Source organism: Aythya ferina, assembly GCF_964211825.1.
Source record: "Aythya ferina genome assembly, chromosome: 2".
Classification (NCBI taxonomy): Eukaryota; Metazoa; Chordata; class Aves; order Anseriformes; family Anatidae; genus Aythya; species Aythya ferina.
Window position 1 is genome coordinate 96247922 of NC_140297.1, and position 24173 is coordinate 96272094.

The following is a 24173-nucleotide window of genomic DNA, read 5'->3' on the forward strand; positions in this document are numbered from 1 at the left end:
GCAGTCAGTGTGCTGATGAGTTGCTAATTCCCAGTCAGTGTGAGAGATTAGATTCCCAGCATATCTACTAAATAGCCAGTCTACTCCACACAGGCTGGAGCCTGCAACTATGACTCCCCTGGCAAATACTTCACTAAAGCAAGATGTCCTAGTTGTTTAAATGGGAGTGGAACACATGATTTAGCCATGGCTGTTCTCCCAACAAAGTGTCTTACTGAGCCAGTAAGTAAGTATGAGCCAGTAAGTGTGTAATTTTTAAGCCGGAGATGTCTGTGCCCAGTAACAACAATTTCCTGATTATGTAAATGAGTTCTTAAAAATCTTTTGCATTTCTTTAAAAAATCAGAAATATTTCTTTCAATTATGTTAGCTGTCTAGCATTCTGCTTTAATAATCCATGCACTTCAAGCATATTTTCTTTTCCTCTTGACACACTGTCAAAAAGAAGGGAAAATCAGTTAAATAATTGAGAACATGTGGACTGCCATAAACAATCACTCTTGTTTGTTTCTCTGCAGAAAGAAAGGAAGTGAAGGTGGGAGAGTATAATGCTGTAGCTGACACACTGGAAATAATCAACAACAGCATCAGGTTCCAAGGTAGGATGAGAAACTGGAAAGAGGTACAGGAATTACATGGGTAGCTGTATGCAGTTTGTAACACTGCATGCTGTTTAGAGACCTGTTAGGATTTTTAATATCAAAAATGTATGAAATTGTACAAAGAAAAATGTAATTGAGCTAATCTTAAAAAGAAAATTAGGAGAACTTTGACCAGAAATTTGTAACATTTAGATATTGTATAATTGTTTTTCATTCCAATAACTGGGATAAATTTATATTGACATGTGTACACAATGTTCTTTCTTATTTCAACAAGCTACAGATGTCTTCTATTTCATCTCCACCAACCAATAATATTCTAATTTCTTCTCCATTACCCACTCACCTGAAGGATGCTTGTGTGTGGTGTTTGTGTATGAGAGGGAAATTATTGTTTTTCTTTGGGAGGTGTCTGTTAGGTAGTTGGAAAATGTGATTTCAAAATAGCAGGGCTAGATTTTTTTAAAATGTCATTTGAGAAACAAGTCTAGAGAGTGTTCATTCCAGCAGTGCTTCCAAGGTCCACAGCAGGGCCTGTGTGCATGGGCGTGGCCGGAATTTCACTGCAGTGATCTAACCCATGACTGCTTGTCCATTTGCTGGAGCTTTCTACGTTTCCTTCTGGTATCCTTTAATGGACTCAAAAGAGCATGGCTTTATGCACATCTCACATATATCTGAAGAATGAGGCTTTGAAAATCAAGAGTGCAGAATCTGTCCCAGTTGCCAAAGGTTGGGACCCAGTTGCTTATTTTTGATGGAAAACAGAACTGATGATGCAGTTGAGTATTGATTCAATGCTATTAATTTCCAGAAAATATATTCAGGATGAATCAAGTAGCAGGAGACAGTTATCATTCATATCTCCATGCCTTTTTGAACAATAAAGGATGCAAAAAACTGTTCAGGCTTTTCGCAGGAATAGACTCCTACTTCTTGGCCTGGCTGCATTTGGCATTCCTTCCCCCATGGCCTGCCATATGTCTATCTTAAGATGTCTGACACGAGTGGCAGTGAACCCTCCCATTGTACTCACCGTGGCTTTTTGTGGAGGTAGTCATGTATACATTGTGGAGGACACAACTGCTGCATCTGTCAAGCAGTATGAAAAACAGTAACATTAGGCATTTCAAATGAAGTTTAAACAATTTAAACAATTTAAACAATTTAAACAGAATATAATTCTGTTTAAACCATTGCATAAAATTACACACAGGAGAACAGTTATTCACATTACTAAAAGGAACAAAATTGAGTGGTCATTCTACAAAGAAGAAAATATATTTTATGGAATCACTGGTTGTTGAACGCATCATCAATATACTCTGTATATTTTAGATGCGGCAGGTGAGGGTTTTTTTTTTTTGTTTGTTTTGTTTTTGTTTTTTTTTTAATATCAGCTCCTTTCATGCGGGCACATGCTTTATTGTATTTTTGGTTTGTTATTTGTTGCCTAATTTCTTGATGGGTTATGTAAATAAGTAACCTGTAAATGCATGCTCTGAGGTAGGAAGAGGAAAAAGGGAAAATCTGAGGTACTTTTTTCTAATTTCAGTTCAGCGAATGGTCCCTTGACCGATCATTTTAGTGTGATCACCAGGTGAAAGGAATTTTTTGTTTGGAAATGTTGAAAGTAAAGACCAAAACATAAGGATCTTCCCTTGTCAGAATTGTTTCAGCATAATTGCTGTGGATAAATTTCTCCCTACATGTATCAGGACATTTTAGTAAGCAGGTAGAGTGTGTGAAGTAGGGAATGAAGAGCTTCATTTTAGCTGTCGGGAAGTAATTATTCTCATTAAACCAAGAAGCCTTTAATTAGCAGGAGCTGACCGTCAATCTGGTATATGGCTTTAAACTTGTTTGTTTGTTGTTTGTTTCTTTTTTTTTTAAGTTCAGACATTCAAATCCATGCCTGCAGAGAACTGAAGAGTGGGTCTGTCCCTATACCTGGCTCTTCTTTCTCCCACACTGCTCCCTTCTGTAGGGCTCTGAGGGCACTAACAACCCTGTCTACCCCCAGGGTTCTCCCACCCTGCCCATGGTCCTGGCCCCCATGTCAACCCCTGGGGGCCATCAACCTCTGCCCCAATGAGGCTGCAGAAGCAGCAATGAGGCTCCAGATCCCCACAGTGTCAGTTTTAGCTTTCTCTCAGTTAGTTACAGGTGAGGTAGGCCATTTGTATTTGCCCTGATGATAATGAAAATATGCTGAGAAATGATGTTCTCTGTTTTCTACTCATGTTTCTGTCATCTGTTTCAGAAAAGCGTAACCTTGTGGTAAACTTCACAGCCATTTTGGTGTTATTTACATTTTAAAATGAAGATAGTATACTTTTTATGGGGTTCTGCATTTGGATTTTGTTATGATTTTTTTTTCATCTGCTCCAGAAATGCAAACCTTCTTGTCAATCAATGTGACCAAAATATGTCTATCAAAGTCAATAATTTCATCAGCTACAGATGTGGTTTACAGTTGCTAACTCTAGGTATAGTAGTAAAGAGAGGCATATTTTCTTACACAAATTCTACATTTGGCTGTACTTTAGCCTTTTTTTTTCTTCTTGTAATTCTAGGACTTGAGCCTCCAAAGGACAAAACAATTATACAAGAGGAGCTACGCAAGATCTCTCTGCCTCTCTACAGCATCCTTTCAGCCCTCACCATCTTAGGAATGATAATGGCCAGTGCTTTCCTCTTTTTTAATATCAAAAACAGAAATCAGAAGTAAGACATTCATGTCACTTCTATTTCAATTTGTTTTCTATTTAAATGCCAACTTCATAGAGTGTATTATTAATATTTATGTAAAGAAAATATTTAAACTGTGGAAAGATGATATTTTAGAACTATTCAGATAGAATTAATGTATTATATATACAAAATGAAACAAACTGTTAGAATAAGTTATTTTATACTGTTTGGAAAGGTTTTTTTTGTTTGTTTGTTTGTTTTTTGATTTAACATTTGACTGTGTGTGTGTGCTATTGACATAAGCCTTTGCTAATTAATCCATCAGTAAAATAGGAGACCTTTTTACTAAACATGCAAAAACCTAAAACAATGGTAGACTTTATAAAACAGTGTGTATGCTTATATATTTTATGGAGTTCTACAGAAGGTTTATAAGTTTGCCTGGTTACAAAAAAACTCTTCTCATTTGCTCTTTTGCTCAGTAATCTTTCTTCTTTAATGCTCTATCACCTTTTGTCCATAGACTAATAAAGATGTCCAGTCCCTACATGAACAACCTTATTATCCTTGGAGGGATGCTTTCTTATGCATCTATTTTTCTTTTTGGTCTTGATGGATCCTTTGTCTCCGAAAAGACATTTGAGACACTTTGCACAGTAAGTAATTCCACATATTCTAGTTTAAGAATGTCTTGCAGAAAGTTCTGCAAGATGTACAAACAGAAAGGTTCACTAGTTGGATGTCTCATTCCTTTTAATAACTGATTCTCTTAGTTCTTTCCTGGGGTATTTACTGGGACCAAATTCCGAAATGTGCATAAAGCCTTATTATCATTAGTGAAAACTTCAGGTGCATTAAGATTTTGCATCAGAGTGAAACTGTTGATGTATCTTCTTGTTTAGAAATTACACATATGAAGATGTATTAAATGCAGTGTTTGTGGAATTACACCTAGTAATATATTTGAAGCTACATTTTCTTTATACATTCCATATTATTTTATATTTCATGACTGCTGCTTGCCCAGACCTTTCTACTTAGTCTTTTTTACTGAATCTTGAAAAGCTTCTAATGCTATTTCCAAGCAGAAACTCACACAAGCCCAAATCCATATAGAATATATCCTAGTTAAACCAAAATAAGCAATTCTGAAATCAAATTGCATATTGGAAGTTAGCAAGAAAGTTTTTATTTACAGAGAAAAATTCAAAGTCTGAAAGTTGCATGCCTAAAGCTAGACAATTTAGTTAAATCACAGTATTTCAGTGGAAATCCCCATACTGACTAAAACTGTTATAGAAATGAAATATCATGACTTATTCAGTGATATCATTTCAAAACACTGGAGTTCATCGGTACATGTTAAGACACACTACAAGATATAATAGTACATGTGAATATGCAGGATTTGTTGTGCAAAATCCTAGCTTCCTTAGGACACCTGTGTTTTAGACACCTATACCTTAGCAGCCAAAGGACGAAGAGGGACAGAATATTCAATTCTTCTAGAACTAGAACAAAAATTCTCTATATAGCTAGTAGAAAGAGGTTCCTCAAAGACTTCAAAAGGAAAATCCTGTTCGCCTCTCCCAAGCTAAGTATATAATTATGTGAATGCATAGGTACCAGCATACATTATCCAGCAAATATTCTTTCTTTTTTTTGTGTGTGAACCAGTTTCCAATGGACCAGAAGTGACATTAAGAAGCCAGTTATTGATATCAATCCCCATTCTTTTCTCACCATCCTTTGCAGAAAAAGCTTGTGGCAGAAAGTGCAAATTATACGTCCTGATGCAACCATGAGGGGCTTACATTCAAACCTCCTGACTTATTGACAGGCTGTAGGACACTGTATGACTAGGCTGCCTACAACCCTCCTCACACAGGCTTGGCTTTCCTGGTTTTCAGTCCAGTATGGAAGCATTTCTGACTGTGATTTCCTGTACATGACTTCTGATTTATCTTATGAATCCCTGCTCTGTCAGTGGTTAGTGTTAGCATCATAGACGCAAGAAAACCTCCAGAAGCAACCTATCAGGACTTTTTTTTTTCCAACCTTCAGCTCATTGAACAGTTCTTTTAAAAATTCCCTCCTCCAATTATTATTTTTCCAGTGGAATAGCTGATAGCTTTCAATGAGCAATTCTCTTGTTTTCTTTTTTTTTAAAAATCATATTTCCATATCCACCATCTACCCTGCCTAAGCACTTTCCCTGTATCTAGGAAACACTAAATTAATGTTGAGTTCATAAATATGGGAGACAAACCCACTTTTCTGTTCAGTAACTCTTCTGTCTCTCCTCTTTCCCCAAAAAAAACTCCCACTAAGTGCTGGGTACAGAGTGTACATTTGGCACCATGTAACGAACATCCATCTCTCCATATGGGTAGCAAGCTTATTGGTTTCATAAGGCCTACTTACAGATATCAGTTCTTATAGGATCAGGCTGGCACAAATCTCTCTTATCATTCGTTTCCCTGGTAATGCATGATTTGGATTATCCATTCTAAAACATATTACAAATTAGTTTAAAATTTCCATTTTATGAGAGATTGTTACTCTTTAAAAGAACCGGCTACAATAGAGAGCGATCATAAAAGCCATTGATACCAAAAATATGTGGGTACAGCTGGAATAGCTACATTTTAGGCACAGAGAACAAGAACCACATCAATGGAGGCAGAGGGCTTTTTCTGTTTGTTTGTTTGTTTGGTAGGGAAGTTAAAATTTTGATTCAGCTTTTATAAGCACATGCAAAACTGAAAGGCTGTCATTAGTGATATCCCCTCTCTAAGCCAAGTAATCACCGTCTTTGTCTTCCATATTTAAAAAAAAAATGATTAGACCTCATGAAAGTAGCAGCGTATACATAATAGTAAGTTTTTTTTTAAAATTAGATACGAGATATATATGGTTACTGTGATTATTCTATCTTAGAGTAATTTTCTGATAATTTTCTGCTAAGACCAATGTAAGGTCCTTAAATACACCTCAATCTAACAACTAAATTCAGGAAGAATGGTTTCCAAATTTTAAGTATTATATCCCAAATCTATTGTGTGCACTTCCTCTATAGCACAGTGTTTATAGCATTGTTTGGAGGGTGAAGTGCTTGACTTTTCTACAGTGTGCATCTACCTATGGCACAAGTTTTATTCTGTAATATTTCAAGGACACTGAACCATGATAAAAAATTTGAAAGAATTTCTTTGATAAATTGCACCACCATTTTCAACTCTGCAAGGCACTGACTGTAGGAGGATGTGGTATATAAATCAATCTGTTGAAATACAGAACCGATTGTTAAATGTATTTGAGAGTAAGAAAAGCACTTTAAACATATGGGCAAATAATTTGCTAAACAGGGGTATTTTATGTTTTTGAACTTCTGTATTGTTGACTGTGTGCTAGAGTAGGTAAATGGTTTCAAAGTAACTCATTTTTATCCTGGTATGCCCATTTTCTATGGAAAATAATCAAATACATTTAAATAGTAATTTATTACTTATGGTAGGGATTCCTAATACCAAACATAGCATTATTTCATTCCATATCTGAATTAGAGAGTAGGTGTCATATTGTAAAACACCAGCTGCATGAAATTAAAACTATCTGAAGCAGTGAATTCTCAGAAAGAGGTCAGTGCAGTATGGAACAGTTAGATGTCTTGCAACTGTCAATTGCAACTACATTGGTTGTATAGAAAAAGTAATAGAGTAGTTCATTACATGCATATATATTCAAAACTAGAAACTGCTTCAGGTATAAGGGAGAGAGAGAGAATGAGGATGATATGATCTATCTTTGTTTTCAATCTCAGAATTACCATGGTACCATAGAAAAAGAGAAGTTAGAAGTAAAGGTATGAAACAAGATGTGATGCCAACTGGAAAAATGCAAGCAAGTGGAAAAATAATTGAAAGCATTCATTATATGGAAGAGAGAGACTCAAAATTAGCAATGCCAGTGACATATCCTATGAATAGAGTTTAAGCTGACATACTAAACAGGAATACTTAAAATAGAGAGAATATTAAATATGATCATAATGTTTAGACTTCTGTAATATATTCTGCTGGGGATTTCATGCTTTGCATTTAAGACTAGTGATGTCTCTGCAAGTTGGATCTGCTGTGGGATGAAAGGCTAATAAGAGGCAATGGGCACAAAATGGAACACAAAGAATTCCATGTAAACACCAGTTGGCTCTTCTGATAGGGAAGGAGCAAGTGATCTATCTGGAACAGGCCATTATAGGATTTGTACCATTCCAGTAGATATCTGTTCTGGAGACATTGATCGTCTTTCAGTCTCCTTTGCACTCTGGAGTTCTGGAAAGGTGTTACATCAAAGGTAAAAGGATGGAAATGTTCCAGATTACACTGTCACTAACATTAAGCATGCTTTGTTTTGTACTCATTAATTAGCATAATTTATATGAATTGCCAAAACCAGGCAGATATCCTGTGATTCCTGGTGATCTCACTGAGACTTGTCAGTGTTTTGCCTTAACAAAAGGCAAAGTAAACAGAGTGCATTAAGGTTTTTGTATGCCTGCGGTATTCAACAGCAGTTTCATCTGTTGCAGGTTGTTCTCAGGCTTTCAGATTTCAGTCAGGTGCTCTCAGCTGTGATGCAGGCATTTGAAAAGAGATTCTGCATAGAAAGAAAGAGCCAAGCAATGAGGTAGGGTGAGGTGGAGAGACAGAAAGAGAGAGAGAAGGAAGAAATGGAAATATCTGCTGGTAAAATACAGCTACCTACTGCTGTGTGAGACTGTCTGGACTTTGTGTTGTTCTCATTCAGACATTCTGAGAACAGGTGCATTCATGATAACAGTAGATGTTAGAGACCTTATCTTCTCAAAGATGTACTTAAAATTTGACTATTCACCTTTAAATGTACTTCAAAAATTACTATTCACCTTTAAATGTTTCCAGATCCTCAGAAGCACTTAGGGTTTGTCTACTATTGTTAATTATGGGTGGTGAATACTTAAAATCTGACTCTGTATCATGTAGCAAAGTGAAAGGCAAGCTTTTATGCTTTTTCACTGATTTTTCATAGTCATATCTATGTCCCACTGAGAAAAAAAAGGTAGATGAGGTGGACCCCATGGTCTGTATTGGTTCCACTTTTTCTTGGGAAATCCTGTGTCTGTGCAAGGTCAGGATTATAAAGTGTCATGAAAGTGGAGAGACATCCTAAAACGTGCTCATCAAACACAGACTCAGATTACAGCAAGGAGCATGGAGGAAGTCAGCTCTGAGGGGTTGTTTCCTAGGGAAGAGGGTAGACTGCAGCGTGAGGGGTATGCTGGGCAATTCCCTAAAACTCTGAAAGTCATAGAGTTGCCTGACAGCAGCTCTGGAAGCAGGGGCTGGTCTTTAAAGATAAAGCAGGGAGAAGAAGCGGATGTACCAACCTTTTGTCTTTACTTCTGCTTTGTTGTCATCCTGATGAAGTGATGAAACCTCATCACTTTGAGGTTTCTCTGTTTACCAATTTTTGGAGGCATCTGACAAATATTAAAAATGTTGGGCAGGGCCCCTCAAATTTATGGCTGTCTTGGTGTACTATGGGCAAAAGCCACTTGCACTTGACCCTGGGCTACTAACTGACACCTAGCTTTGCTATTTGTTAAGTAGTTGATGATGTACTCCCTATTGTCTTCCTTTATACTTTTCAGACATTGTCATATGCTTTGGGTTCTCCCCATTTCCTCCCACCCCTCCCTTTGAACTGTATACTTGCCTAATTCTTTTATTCAAATTGTTTAATCTTGCCTAGGAATTAAAAAAAAAAAAAAAGTGAAAAAAAAAGAAAAACAACGGATAGACACTCAGCTCATTCTGAACTGCAAAGTGGTTTGGACCCCTAATCTACTTCTTTGTCTTTGGAAACCGTAGCCCTTGTTTGTATTTTTAGTCTGGCCTTTTTCATTTTGTGTGTATTCATTAGTTTATTTCCTTCTTAATTGTCTAGCTGTTAATTTTAATCTCCCTTTTCTGTATAATCAATTCCATAATTGTCCTAACCATCGTTCGGTCCGAGACTGATCTCACTCCTATTACATTCAAAGGCAATTTTGTTACTGAGTTTAACATGAGCCTGATCAGCTTCTATTTTAGTAAATGACATTTTCTTGGGGAAAAAAATGTAGAGGGAAAATTTACAAAGCTGAATAGATCCCTGAAACAGAATCGTTCATATGCTGAAGCAAATACACCACAACCTTGCCAGCAATTTATTTAGGTAGCATTTTTAGAACATTTTGCCTCTCTTTCAGTAGGACAATAGCTAGGTTTTAAAGCCCCCTTATAGAATTGTGGGCAATTATAATATATTTTACACTACCCTTGGATTGACTCTCAAAAATGGTCTGAAATATATTAAGAAATCACTACAGGAGATTTCACAGCATGTGAAGAGCCACTGTACCTAATTTATGTGAAAACAGCAGGATTCAATTCTCTAATGTTATTGCCACTTACTTTTTGTAAGAATTGTGCTGGTGCCACACAAATTCTAAAGAATAAGTTAAAAGACCTAAACATGTGTCATAAAATGTTTGAGATAAATGAGAAAAGTATAATTCAAATGGATGAACTCATTCTTTGGGCCTGCCTGCTCTCACACTGGGAATTTTGCCATTGCTAATAGACACAGGATCAAGCCCCCAGGGAAAATGTGTTGAGATGGCACACTTTTGTTCATGATAATTATCCTTTATGTCCCCAGTCTGCAAAGAACAATAGAAGGTGCTTAATTTTAAGCCCATGAATAGTCCACAGAAATCAACAGAATTGCCTACTTAAAGATAATTGTGCTCTTCAGGGCTAAACCCGCAGTATGGTTTATTCTCCTGTTTGTCACTTTTAAGTGCCTAAATCTAGTACCAAGATGCCACCAAGCAGCTCAGCACTAATGTTCAGCTACAGCCTGACTCAGTTGGTGCTGCAACTTCCAGCCCTATGCATGTGTAAAACTGCTAATTACTGATATTGCCCAAATAAACCAGACTGAATTTCATAAACTAAATTGGAAGGTACTGGGAGTGTCTAGTCCTATGAAAGAAATGCTTTTTTCATAAAAATCCTTTTTATATAAATGAAACCATTAAAATAATGGTCTTCAGGTAATATAAATGATGCTTTCAAGAATCTTAAATCTGAGTGATTCCTCTACAGGAACAAAAGCTAAGCATTTTGCTAACTGAAGTTGTTTAAAGAACCAAGCTGGTTCACTATTCAAATACTAATTTTTTATATATATTTTTTTAATGAAGTATCTGTGAAGGGGTGGTGTTTGTAGCTGTTTATGCAACACATATTGCAATTCTTGTTCCTGATGTTTATTTAAATTATTCATTCTGTTTCTCTACTATCTTCTTGGTTGCGTGATATTGGCAAACTGGATTAATATAGCAAATTTGAAGCTGCAGCACAAAAAGATGTGGTATATGCAGTTTAATGGGTTGCTATATTTCATTCAGTTTTAATATTTTTTTCTTTCAACTTAATAGAGGAATAAAATACATCACTTTCTTAATCAGTTGCACTTGAAATTCTTGTTATTGCTTTAATAAGCTCAACACCTTCATGGGCATTCTTCAGTTCACAACTGTGTGATTTTCTGAATATATGTGCAGTGGTGGTCAAATATGGGAAAATAATATAACTTCTTTAATAGTGAAACTTTATACATTTAATCAATTCAATCCATTTTCCAAGGTAACAAGTTATGACATCAAATAAGTTTGTGGAGTTTTTACATGGATACATTGATTTTTGTGAAGGTATGAAATAGTAGCATTCAAAACATAGGCTACTCAGTGAAAGCTCAAGGTTGAGAGGAAATACAATTCACATGGAAGTAACTTTATATTAGGGTGTTAAGGTATTAATGTTTATTACATTGTGGAAGAATACTTTCACTTAAAAAAATAAAAAATAAAAGGTCTTTACACTTTCCTCTTAGAATGGAAACACCTTAAGCTTAGAATGGAAACACCTTAAGCTTAGAATGGAAACTTTTTGTTGCAAAGGAAAATTGAAAAGAACTGCTATAGTTCATACTTTTACAAGATGCAGGCTGCTTATTCATAAATGCAGTGACTTTAATTAAACCTTACAAATTTTGTTTAAACATTAATATTTGACAGAGGTGGATTTTTTTGTTGTTTTAAATAAACGTCATGTTTTTTTCTTAGCCATAGAAAATGAACAAGATGTTCATTTTCAATGTGTTTTTTCTTAGCACTGGAAAATGAACAAGAATGATCTGTTTCCTTGTGGAGACACTGTCAGTGTTTGGTGGTGATCACATGGGTTGTCTATCAAATAAAAGATTTTTACCTTTTCCAGCTATAACTAGGAGCTCCTATTAAGCAATTTATTAAAAGCACAAGTTATAATTCCTGCTTATTGAGGAGTTGCTGGGGAGAGCATGATATTTCTCTCTCTTCTGTTCAAGTACATAATTAAAAAGTTCCAACATGACAGAGTTCATGATATAGATCAAATCTATAACATCACAGTGATGGCATTCAGTGTAGGCTCGAGTCGTACTATCCAATTATTGGTGTTGGTTTTCTTGTGTCCTTTCAGGTGAGTGGCAGTTGGAAGTATAATACATTTCAGAATATATATATATATATAAAATGTGATTATTATATGCATTGTGTATTAGTTTCTTTTAAATTCAGAAAAACATTAGAGCAGATATATATATTTCAGGGGCTTTTGATATTTTTCTAAATTTTTCATTTTTCTGTCTGTATTAATGAATTGTTGCAGACAAATTCAAGGTCATTTTCTTCAAAATTAAAAATTTACTTTCATCTGAAACTTATTGTCTCATTCTTAGCAATAGTGATCTCATTTTGATAAAATTTCCTGATATCTTTAAGTCAGAACATTTCTAATGTAGCCAATAGTTATAGTATTCTAATTTACATAATCCAGATCAGGAATACATAAAACTTTTGAAGTGAATGTGATAAAAATAACATATTTTTTTTTTCTGAGTATCCAGTTAGAAACATATTATGAGTATAATTGAATTTATTACTATCCCCAAGAGGCAATTACTCTTTCAGGGAGAACAAAAGAGATCTTATTAGAGACATGAAAATACCATGTATCTGTTTGCCAAATATATCACTAAACTGTACACAAAAGAGCTGAATACTTATTAATAGCAGCAAAAAGATTGAATGCTAAGTATGGTTATCACAGCTCAGTTGATGTGAAGTTAAAAAAAGATGTAACTGGCTAATAAGAACATGTTGATATTAAATGTGTTTTTTAAATCACTCAAAGTTGGTCTGACTGTGGCTTTGCTGAAGTTATTAGCATAATGTATGATGACAGATAATGAGTAAAGACTTGAAAAAATATTTAAGTTAAAAATAATATATTGCCAACCTAAATGTCTGTTCTCCTATATTTTTGTTTATTTATTTTGGATTTCTTTTATGGTACTGCAGTCAAGAATGTCATTAGGTGGCAAAACTCATGTGGCTTGGATTTAACTGGGATTGGTTTACTGATTTAGTAATGGCATGATTAACCAGCAGTCAGTGAGCTGTATGGTCAGAGTCAATATCAGCAGTGTAACAGACAAACCACAATATTAGATGCCTATAAATTTTTAATATATATATACAAATATATCAACAGTCTTCTACTAGTATCCCAACATTTTCTAATAAACATGGCACTTTACCAGCTACTATGAAGAAAATTATCTATGCCAGCCACAACCAGGACACATACTCTCTGAGTAACATGCAGACAGCTCACAGGACATATGGGTTCACAGCACACCATTTCTTCTGGGAGTGAAGGTTCCCATGTGCAGATGCATCCTTTGGGAGATGTGTGCTCTCTGTCTTTGCGTGCATATCTGCAATGTACTAGTGCACATGGCAGTGAGGAAGAACACCCTGAGTTCACATCTGCATATCAGAGATGTGTGTCCCTGTGCAGTGCACTCCATGCATTCACTTCTGCTGGATTCAGGCATCTTCTGGCCTTGGGTCTCTCAGGACTGCTGCTTTGGCACTATCCTCTTTCTTCCCACTGTTATAAATGTGTATGACTCCTCCTTTGTTTCCAAACTTCGTTGGTAATTCCTTCGTTACTGCTTATTCCCACCAATGGTTGACATGCTCTTTTGTGCTATCAGTTTGGTGGTGTATGCCTTCTCAGTTTTGGGTGTCCACACACATGTATACCTCTTTGCCAAAATCCAAGGCACTTGTTTTATGTGTACTTTCCTCTCCCTAATTCACTATTGCTGACCATATGTAATTAACTGAATTTATTTATTTATTTATTTATATTAAGGAACTGTAGTTATTTGATTACTCTTATTGCTCTATCAAAATTTTTGAGTGGGTCTTTTCTATGTTTTCCGTCTTGATATCCTATCACCAATGCTTACTAGAAATAAGTACTCTCTACTCCACATTTCTCTACTCCACAGAAATTATGGGGGACGAAAGAAACAGTTTTTAATATGAGAATGAAAATGCTGATGATCTCTGGAAAGGCAAAAATAGATGATGTGTACTTAGAAGTTAAACATTTACATTATTCTTAATACTTATCTTAGATTCCAAGTTCTGGATCTTCCTGCAGCACATAGTTTGCCATCAACAAGCAGATCCTGAAGTGGTAAATTGAAAATCTCAAACTCTCCAGAACTCAGATGTAAAATTAATCTGGTTGCCAATTAAGATATACATATATTTATATAAATATAAATATATATATTTCTCACTGTCCTTTTTTCAACATATCGGATTTTTTTAAATCAAAAAAAACAGCTCAAATGGCCAAGGATGCATGGTTAACATGGCCGAAACAAGGCTTGCTTTCCCCTTTTTTAGGTTTGCCTTCCCTCTCTTTAGCCATTGTCTCTCCCACAGTTTTTTCATTTGCATTGTACAGTACATTTTACTCTTACTTCTTGATTCACATTTGTGCAGTGCTCCATCGTGACAGGTGCCCCAGGTGCAGTCTCCAGAGGAACAAGGAGATTATTCTCCTGGTGATTTTTCAGGCACCCTGATTCAGTTGTATGTTTCCAGCTTCTTTCTGTGCCTCTTGTGTGATCTTTCACCTGCTACGCTCTGTAGTCTCTGGTCCCTCTTTGGGAAGGAAAAGAGATCTGTTCAGGGCAGAAAAACTTTTAAACAACCAGACCTCCAGGGCAACGAAAATAGAAACTTCCAAGGAACTAGAGTAGGCTTTGCAGAGCTTGCTACAACTCTGAAAGTTTTTTGTTGTTGTTGTTGTTATTGTTTCGTTGTTGTTTGTTTGTTTGTTTTTTAATCTTCTGTATTTCCTTGGGAAATTCACTATAAGGAAAATATCTAGATAGGTCTATCTCAAACCTGTAGCTACCTTAGGGTTCCATCAGTTTATCATTCTATGTGAGCTCAACATCTCCTTTTTCTTAGACCCATAATGCATATATTGTCTTTGATTCAGGTCCTGCCCCTGAGGCTTGCCCACCTAGGCTTTGTTGCTTTATCTTTCCTCTTTTACCTACAGAATAACTTTAAGGTCAGTTTTTCATATCTTTCTGGTATGCTAGGGATCTGCTTTCAGTGCTACATACCACACATAGTACAATTTCCTCTTATTTAGTCTGAATGACATTTTTACTTCTCTGTTCTGTTCTGTTCAAAATGTTGCTGTTAATATTAGCTCCCCGGGTAGTTTTTATAGTCTCTGTCTCTTGTTTTCCTCCACTGGTTCCTTCTTCTGCCTGCACAGAACACAATAAAAGTGGGGAAAAAAAAAAAAAAGTACAATATTGTAACTGAGTTAACTGAGTTGTGCTGTTATATATGGAAGAGATTGTGAATTCAGCCTCTAGATTTGTTACACTTGGAAAGGGGATGGAGGAAGAAGAAAAGTAAGAAAACAATAAATGAGACAATTTTGAAATGTCAACATTTTTATTAAGTTCTTTGAGTATTTTTCAACTGTCAAGAAAAAATAGGCTCAAACGGTAATATCCACATTACCTACTGAAAATAAAATGTCTTTGTCTTTTTTTTATATATGTATTTTTTTAGGTTCGAACATGGATTCTTACGGTGGGATATACAACTGCATTTGGAGCAATGTTTGCAAAAACGTGGAGAGTTCACGCAATTTTCAAAAACGTAAAAATGAAGAAAAAGGTGAGGGGAAGTAAACTCTTTTTTTTTCATTGATCTGTTAATACCATTTTCTAACTGTTTTGCTGTGTTTCCTGGATTGCCATACTAGTGCTGACTCTGTTCATGTGTCACATCCAAATATCCTGAATAGTTCAGTAATGGGGCTTTCTTGATCTTCTTTTTAGTCTGAGAGTTGGAATCAATCCACAGCCTTTCATTCCATGTAAAGAGGTGGACAGTGGAGGCAGCTCTAACCTTTTGAGTTGCATTCTGTCCTCATTCTTATTTACTATGTGGTTTCAACATCCAGAATTCTGTTTCTGCTAGATTCATAGCAGTTATGAAAAGCTTTTTGTATATGTCTCTTTAGGATATAGATATTACATATAAGTTTCTCGTGGGTTGGTAGGAGCAGGCAAGAGAAAGTGATGCTTATGTAGATTTCTATTTCTAATTTTGATTGAAATTGCATAAGCTTTCTCTCAGACTGATCAAAAATAAACCACAGGAGTTATCTCAGGCACTTTGGATATGTAGTATTTTCTGTGAACAGCTAGGCTAGGCTTAGGTAAAGTACAACACTTCATGTCTATACTGTTCATTTTTTATTTTTCCCATGGAGTTCCTTTTTGCACGTGAAGCACTTTTGAACACATGGTTTCTTTTAGAAATGGGAAAACTGGTGAATAGAAATCATGTTAATGCATTAAAAAAAAAAAAAAAAAAAGAGAGAGAAAATATTACTGTAGAGTAAAAGATAGTGCCAAACACAGTTCCTATATGTAGCTGAATATATTTTCTCTAATAAGTGATGAAGATGCATTTATACCAAAACTAAATAAAATAATGTTGCAAAACTTACTCAGATTTCTCTGTTCAAGGTGTGGTCATGGAAGAGCTGTATCTTGTTGTTGCCTATGATAATGTTTCTATAGCTGATACATGTTGGGAGTCACTATCTCTATGGGATACACCTTTTGACCTAATAAGATTTTGGCCTGAGGCAAATCGAAGGAGAGTTATCTCAGTTTCTGAGAGGATTTATTATGCCTCGGGTTATTAAGGAAGTAAATGCCATGGCTGGGACTGAACCTAGTGCCCTGGCACATTATCAGACAACCACCAGGTCCTTCCCCCTACTATTATCTTAGAACAGGTCTATTTAAATATTTGTTAATTAAATACTAAATATATTTCAATGTATAAAATAAAGAAAAATAAATAACTGATATCTTAAAATTAATTAAAATTAAAAGTAATGTCTGTACCAAAACCAGGATACGCTGGATGGATGAAAGCGGAGATTGCCCTTTGTGCACCTGTGCAAAGAGGCCATTTTAATATACCAATTTATGCTACCACAGTCCTATATATATAGGCCTATATATATATATATATATATATTTAACAATCTTAGACTTCCTGTATTAAAAACTTTTCACCCAAGCCATTTCATTCTCAAAAAATTAAATTTTATATTGTAAAGATGCCTTTAGCTATATTGGTACAAATCCTTGTAAAACAGTGGTTACACAAAATACTGCCAGTTTAACATCAAAACATTTACTTAATAAACTTTATTATCTTGAAAATTTTATCATTTCTATAAAACACGCTTTTCCAAAAATGAATGAATAGTTATTTCAATGGACTTTCACTAAGTATTTGCTTTATGTTTTTGTGCGTGTGTGTGTTCGTTTGTTTTTGTTGTTGTTGTTGTTATTTTTTAAGAAAACTTTTCATTTTAGAGCTTCAAGTTGCTACTCAACATTAATACTCAATGTCTGTTAATTAAACATCCTCAAATTCTATATAGTACCTGTTCCTCAAGGAGCCCATCAGCAATTGCAAACTGCAAATGTTTTTTTCAAAGCTGTAATTTAAAAAGGGTTCATGGTCAATCAAAAAGACACTACACAGTGTAAGGATGATAAATTTCCAGTCAGGGTGCTGAGCAATGAGTTATTCAAGCTCAAAGTAAAAAACTCACTCAAAGTAAAACAAGGTTTTAGAATGTGTTATTAAATATACTGAGGTTAAGTAAATAATGCACTTGGTTCTGTAAATTATGAAGAATGGCTGTTCCACAGAATAACCTTGGTTTGCATTTTTTTATATATTGTTCTAGTACACAGGCATGAAAAACAGCTTTCTTGAAAGAAAAATCAAAACAAATTATCTATCCCCAATAAATGCTTACTGTTGATACAATTTCTGGTTTTGATTTTCCAGGATAGGTAAAAGTGTATTTAAGAGCTGATTCAAACCCATGGCATTCTTTACTTATATATTACAAGGACATTTCCGTTTTCAGTAGACATAGTTTACAGACAAAGCATTTTGTATCTATTGAAGCACAGACAATACAAATTTTCACAAACAGTATCTACACAGACAAAAAAAAAAATACCAACACCAACAAAAAACACACAATGGTAGTTCTGTGTGGGGAAAAAACAAACACCACATTAATGCTTTTTGAACTAGCTGTGCCATGTCAGAGCAGGCTGGCATTTCAATACAAGGAGTACAAAGTTCCAAATTATTTAAAAACTGTGGATCCCGTTCATTTGTGGTCAGTTCAGTTTCCACCTACAGGTATGTTAGTAAAATTCTACATTTAGGTATACCACTTTTGCCTGTCATCCTTTTCATCAGGAAAATTTGCAAACTGATTTTTTTTCTTTTTTTTTTTTTTTTTAGCAGTGGGGAAGTATCTCACTGTTACACTTGAAAATATTAATTCAATTCATGGAAGTGGGTATTAAATAAGGCAAAGAAGAATATAGAAGACATTTCTTCTCAGAAAGAGTAGTCAGTCATTGGAACGGGTTGCCCAGGGAAGTGGTGGTGTCAGCGTCCCTGCGGGTGTTCAAGGAAACGTTGGACCTGTTAAATAATAAATGTTAAATAATTCTACTGTTACACCATTTTACTACTATTTACCACTAGTGCAGTAGGAAATTAAACTAAATGATTTACAATGTCTTGAATTAGGTGAAGATATGTATTAACTTCTCTTTATTTATCTCTCAGAATTCTCTTTTATTTTCACCCATTTATAAATCTACTTGTATGTTATCAAAAAAAAAAAAAATAAGAATACACTCCTTCTTCTATCAGGCTGCTAACCGAAAAATTTTTCAAGATTCCCAATGTACTGTTACCATCTTTAATCTTGCTAGGGCTCAAAGGAAGCAAATTAAAAATGTATTAATTTTAGCTTTTATTAATTTGATCTGAAACAGAGGGGTGCAAGGGAATCAATTTTTTGTTAAATGCAAATAACAAAAGCAGTAGGGGAAAATAAATTAGTTTTATTTTTAAACAGGTTAGTAGAGATAATGGAAAGTAGAATGGATTAAAAATAACCATAACATTCATAAAGGAGATACAATTCTGTTTTCAGTAAATCCGTTTCTGTTGGTTTTGACAGCAGAATATCTACTGCTCATTGGGAGGTGGGGATTGCTTTTATGCTCACCAGCAGAGAAGGACTGGCTGTGGCTAAGAGGAAAGTGAAGGGATTATCAGTGGTGGGAGTACTCGTGGTGTTCTGGTGAAGCCATGTGAGCAATCTGAAGAAGCCAGCCATTCTGGTGAAATTTAGAATGTTATGAAGTTATCTTTTTTTGATGGGAGCGGTTTTTGATGGTCCCTAGAATGGCAGGTCTTAGGGGTCTTTAAAGCAATTCTGCGTGGCACAGCTCCAGCATGCCAAATAAAGACCATTGACTTCTGGAAAATATCAGAACAGTAACGAATTCAAGTCAGTGTTTTTTAAAGGCTCCATACGTTTTATATCTTCTGCGCCTACAAAGACAAATATTTCCCATTTGTAGGTGATTACAATAAAGCGTTATAATCTGGGCCACAATGTTGCTTGCTGCATTTTGTATTCAAAAGCATAATACTTCTCTGTTGATGTTGCTATAGTAAGCTTGTCTTCCCTATAACAGTACGTTGTAGCTTTGTCTATTTGTACTCAATCCTTTAAATATGACATCAAGGAAGGGATGTTTTGTGTTTAATTTCCACTCAAAATACTGTAAATGTGCCTAGTTGTTAATACCACTGTAGAATTCTGTTAATACCACTGTAGAATTCTGGTGACATATGTCTTTATGTTGACAATGTTGTTACAAGGTAAATGCAGAATATAATTGCATGAGGAGATGTATAACAGCATCTTTTCTTAAGACTTCTGCTGCTACAATTTAGCCAACATTATCCTGCTCTTTGATGATATCTTGTAAGTTTTTCTCTATTCTTATATGTACACTCTTCATACATTTCTTGCAGGTAATAAAGGGTTAAAAGCATAACAAGTACTGACAACAAGATATGGGTACTCCCTCAGTGTTAGAAAGTTACAAACAGCCACAGGAGAGAAAAATGGCTTACAGGTCTGACTTGACTTACCTATGCCCGTCAGTCTGAAGCTAGGCTGTGGCAAACTTAAAATCTTACATTCAACCTACTAAGTCCTTAAAAGACTTCTGAAGAGGGTTGTGGTGTTTGTGTATTGCAAAGATGGATAGGAGTTTGTACAGACTCTTCTGTTGATGCTAGCTTGGAGAAGGGAGCCTGGCACTACATGAGAACTGCAGGGCTGTGAGATATGGAGCAGGGAAAGGTTTGAGAATGAGAAATGAGGTTCTCTACTAAGGGCTTCAGAAAGAACCAGATCCTGTCCAGATGAAAAGAATAAAGAAAAGATTGGAATTATTGATTGAGAAAATGAGTTGAGGAGCAAATGAAGGAAAACTGAATTTGGATAACAATTCCCTGAGAGTTAAAATACAATTGAGAGCCTGATTCAGGCAGCAAACTCTAGCTGAGGGACCAGATCTGGTTTGGAATTAGATTAGTATTGAAATTTAGAGGCAGGATGGTGGATCTGAATATTAGGGACATCTTAGAGACCAGAAGGGGGAAGCACCGTAGGATTTAGAAAGAAATAAGAGGGAAGAAAAAGTTGAAATTAGGACTGACTCCAGTGGTTGTACAGAATTGTGGGCTGCTTCTCAGAGCATAAAGACTGAACACGGTTTTAGAGTTTCAACCTTCTTTTTTTTCTATTACTATGTATCCATAAAACCTACAGGCAAAATATGTGCCTTGTCTTCCTGCTACGCTGTTGTACAGCTTGTGATAGCTGCTAGTTACTCTTTTAGCTCAAGCTGATGAGGTGTGCAAAGTTCTAAAGGTTCATTTTGCTGATGCATGCAGTTCTACGTTTAATTGGATTCTCTTTCTCTTCAATTTCTTTAAAAAGAATGGACTCGTGAAAATGTCAGAAGGCTGATACTGTGGCTAAAAAGTCAATCACTGAAAACCTACAGCTTGCTAATACTGAGATCTCTACAGTGTACATTTGTTCCCCCATGTGCATTATAGGACACAAGTGCAGCCTTAATTTTCTGCAGGATGCCAGTGTTACTGGGCATACACAGTGAGTCTTCTCTGGGCATGCACATGTATAATGAAAGAGAGAGCTTTCTGCTGGAGTCTTTTTCACTTAAAACAGAAAAAATACATAATGAAAAAGAGTTCCGAGAAAGCTGGACCCATGTATACAACAGTTAAGTGCTAACTTGGTGAAAAAGATTAATTTCTAGGTTTGCCAGAATGATTTGTTATGCTTTAGCTCTCTCAGAGTACAGTTTTCAGAGGAAGATCACACTTGTAGGATTCCGTTTTTCAGAGGTAAATTCATTATCTGAGTTGAGCAGAGTGGGGTTTCTCAAATTTTTTAGGTCATTGCTTTCCCACTCTTTTTAACCCACATTTAGCCATCCGTCTTCCCCAATTCATAGCCTTAATGGTCCGTAAATGAAGAAGCATGGTAGAGTAGAAGGGGCAAGAGACCATTCACGTCCTCTGTGGAGAGCAGACCACATGGGTTGTTCTGAGCATCTCCTCCAGCCAGAGTGGGCAGCAGCTGGCTGTGTGCTGTCACCCCATAGTACCAGCTACACTGAAACTGTCAGGAGCTGCAGCTGCACAGAGCATCCGTGCGGGAGAAAACAGAGAGAAGAGAGCAGCTGGGAGCCACATGCTTACAAGAGGATTTGCTGCTACCTTCTCCTCACAACTTGTCTCTGTTTATTACTATCCTCTTCTCTCACTTGAAAACCTTTGGAAAAAAGAAAAGAAAAAAAAAAAAAAAAGTTTATAGGATAAGTGTAATCTCAAGTTATAAACTTTTCTACAGTTTTTTTTGTTTGTTTGTTTGTTTTTTTCAAGCCATCTATGGAGTTTATAATTTATTGAAGCCTATAGTCTTTCTCACAAAGGCCCCAGATGGTTTTTAACAACACTCATTGTCTTAGTCACTTAAAAATAGAGAAAGTAGAATTTCCAGATTTTATTGTTTAGGTAAGAGCCTCACAGGCTACATCTTATTTAGTGCATTTGTAAACATGACTCTTTCTTATTAGCGTGAGTGTAGACCATATTACCTAATCAGTTCTCTTTGTAACTACTACTATAAAATATTCCTCCAGGTCAATTTTCAGACTTTAAATATTTATACTTTTCTAAGGCTTTTTTTTTTTTTTCCAAAGTAGCTACAGCTTTTTGTGTGTATAACAAAAAGCTATGTGTTGGGTTTCCCTTAGGACAGATAGACATGTATTTCACTAAGTATATATGAGAGATCATAAGTCTGAAAAGGAGATGTGTCAGGATTCAGTAAGTTGCTTTATGTAACCATACCAACAGTACAACAATCTATTACAGGCCATCTGCTGAAAATGAAACAGCATATGGGTACCTAAAGAAAAGTTCAACGTTATTGGTCATTCTTTGAGAGTAAGAAAGGAGACAGCAGTTTGAAATCTGCTTATGTTTGTGGTTTTTTGTTTGTTTGTTTTTCCATTGTAAATACTTGCCACTGGACCAAATAATCCATGATACTTATAGTGCTGTATAAATTATTTAAGTACTGCTTCCTGAGTTATTCATATACAGATATAGTGCTTTCTAAAGCGATACAAGTAGAAACTAAATTATTTTATTACTCCCCCCATAGCAATAACAATAAATTTTAAGTCCAAAGATTCCAAATCCTAGAACCCATATTTAGATGTAAAATAAACATCCCTATTTTTGTAAGAACTGATCAGCCAAAATGTCAGCCAGGGAACAATAGGAATCACATTTCTAAAATTTACATTCATATAAATCTGGACTGGGGAGCTAAATCTCAAGCTCCTGTCACAGAAAAAAAGTTGAGCTAATGAACTATACATCTAGAAGAAAAATCTGCTTTTGAAGTAATTTATGTATGTAAATTTCTGCATGGTACAATTTGATAAGGCTAAACCTCAGTAGCAATGAAAACAGTGAAAACTATGTATGAAACATAAGTGCTCATAAATGGTGCTACAACTATAATTTCTATGTATTATGAGTCTAATGGATGACAGAGAAGTAAAGAACATGTCGCTATACAGTATGAGGCAATTTATTCCTGAATAGCTTGAAATTGGATTGTAAATGTAATCAAGTGCATTGATGTCCCTAGCTATTTGGTAACGACATAGTATGCTTTCCCACAGAATTGTTCATTAAGGAAAATATTAAAGTCTAGATATTTTAATGTTATCTCAAACAAAATCAGAACATTTCTTCTAGACCATTCAAATCCTTTGTGTACTTTTTTCCTAAAGATTGGAATCCCTTTTAGCACTAATGAGGATTCACATCCCTGGTAGAAATTCCTCCATAGTAAGGGCCCATGCAATCTTCAGCTCAACAGATGCATTTCTCTCAAAGGTAAATTCAATATGCTATATGGACAAGGTGTGGAGCTTTCTCAAGAAAGTCTATTTAGCTCTACTTATGGCAGCATACAGAAGTAACCACAGTGATAATGTCCGTTTCTAAGGCTCTTCTTTGAAAGATTATATAGCAAGAGTGGTTTGATTCTAATAGTGTCAAATTGGATTTCTTTAGCACTTTTTTTTTTTTTTAATACTAGTGTTTTTCATTTTTATCTTTCAAAGAGAGTTTTGTGAAAGTAGCTATATAATATCACTGTGTGCCCTCTATGATTAAATTAAAAATGTTATAATAATCATAATAATAATCATTATAATAATCTCATGGATTCTCCAGTGTATTGTGGCAATAACTGAGGTTCAAAGATTCAACTTTTTAAAGTTGGCATTGAATCCCTCTCCTTCTCTACCTTCTGTAAAATTTGTAAAATCTGCTCCCTATGCTTGTTCCTGCTATCTTTTGTATGATAGAAAAGCAGTAAGGTATCATCTAACTGGATACTTCCACTTAGCAGCAACGTGTGGAGACAAAACATATATTTTCAGTGCATTGACTGAGAAGGTAAAACTGCTCAAAGATGCTTTGAAATTATTCTGAGCACAACACAGCAAAGAGGAAATGTTCTAGGAATGTGTGCGTTTAACAGGCTAGTGGCTGCAGCTACTGAATTCTGAATAACAAGCTTTTTGGTCATATCCAATTGACCATTACTATCAGTAGTACCAGGCACTCCATTACCCTGGAAAGCAGTAAAACTCATAAAGTTCTCAAACTGAAGAGGTCAAAGTATATCATCATAGAAAAAAAATAAATAAATAAATAAATAAAAAAAAAATATATATATATATATACACATACATATATATTTTTAAAGTAGATATGCACATTTTTAATTAAATTGAGGT

At 35.3% G+C, this 24173-nt stretch overlaps 1 protein-coding gene across 4 annotated transcripts in view; it reads left to right on the forward strand.

Annotated features, from left to right (window-relative positions):
• The window catches only part of GABBR2 (gamma-aminobutyric acid type B receptor subunit 2), a 500245-nt gene that overhangs the window by 337038 nt on the left and 139034 nt on the right, over positions 1-24173 (forward strand). For all 4 annotated transcript variants that reach the window (XM_084508376.1, XM_084508377.1, XM_084508378.1 and 1 more), the window contains 4 exons: positions 519-599; positions 3179-3329; positions 3820-3952; positions 15394-15501. In XM_084508376.1, coding sequence (XP_084364502.1) covers positions 519-599; positions 3179-3329; positions 3820-3952; positions 15394-15501 — 473 coding nt within the window. The remainder of the gene's footprint in view (positions 1-518; positions 600-3178; positions 3330-3819; positions 3953-15393; positions 15502-24173) is intronic.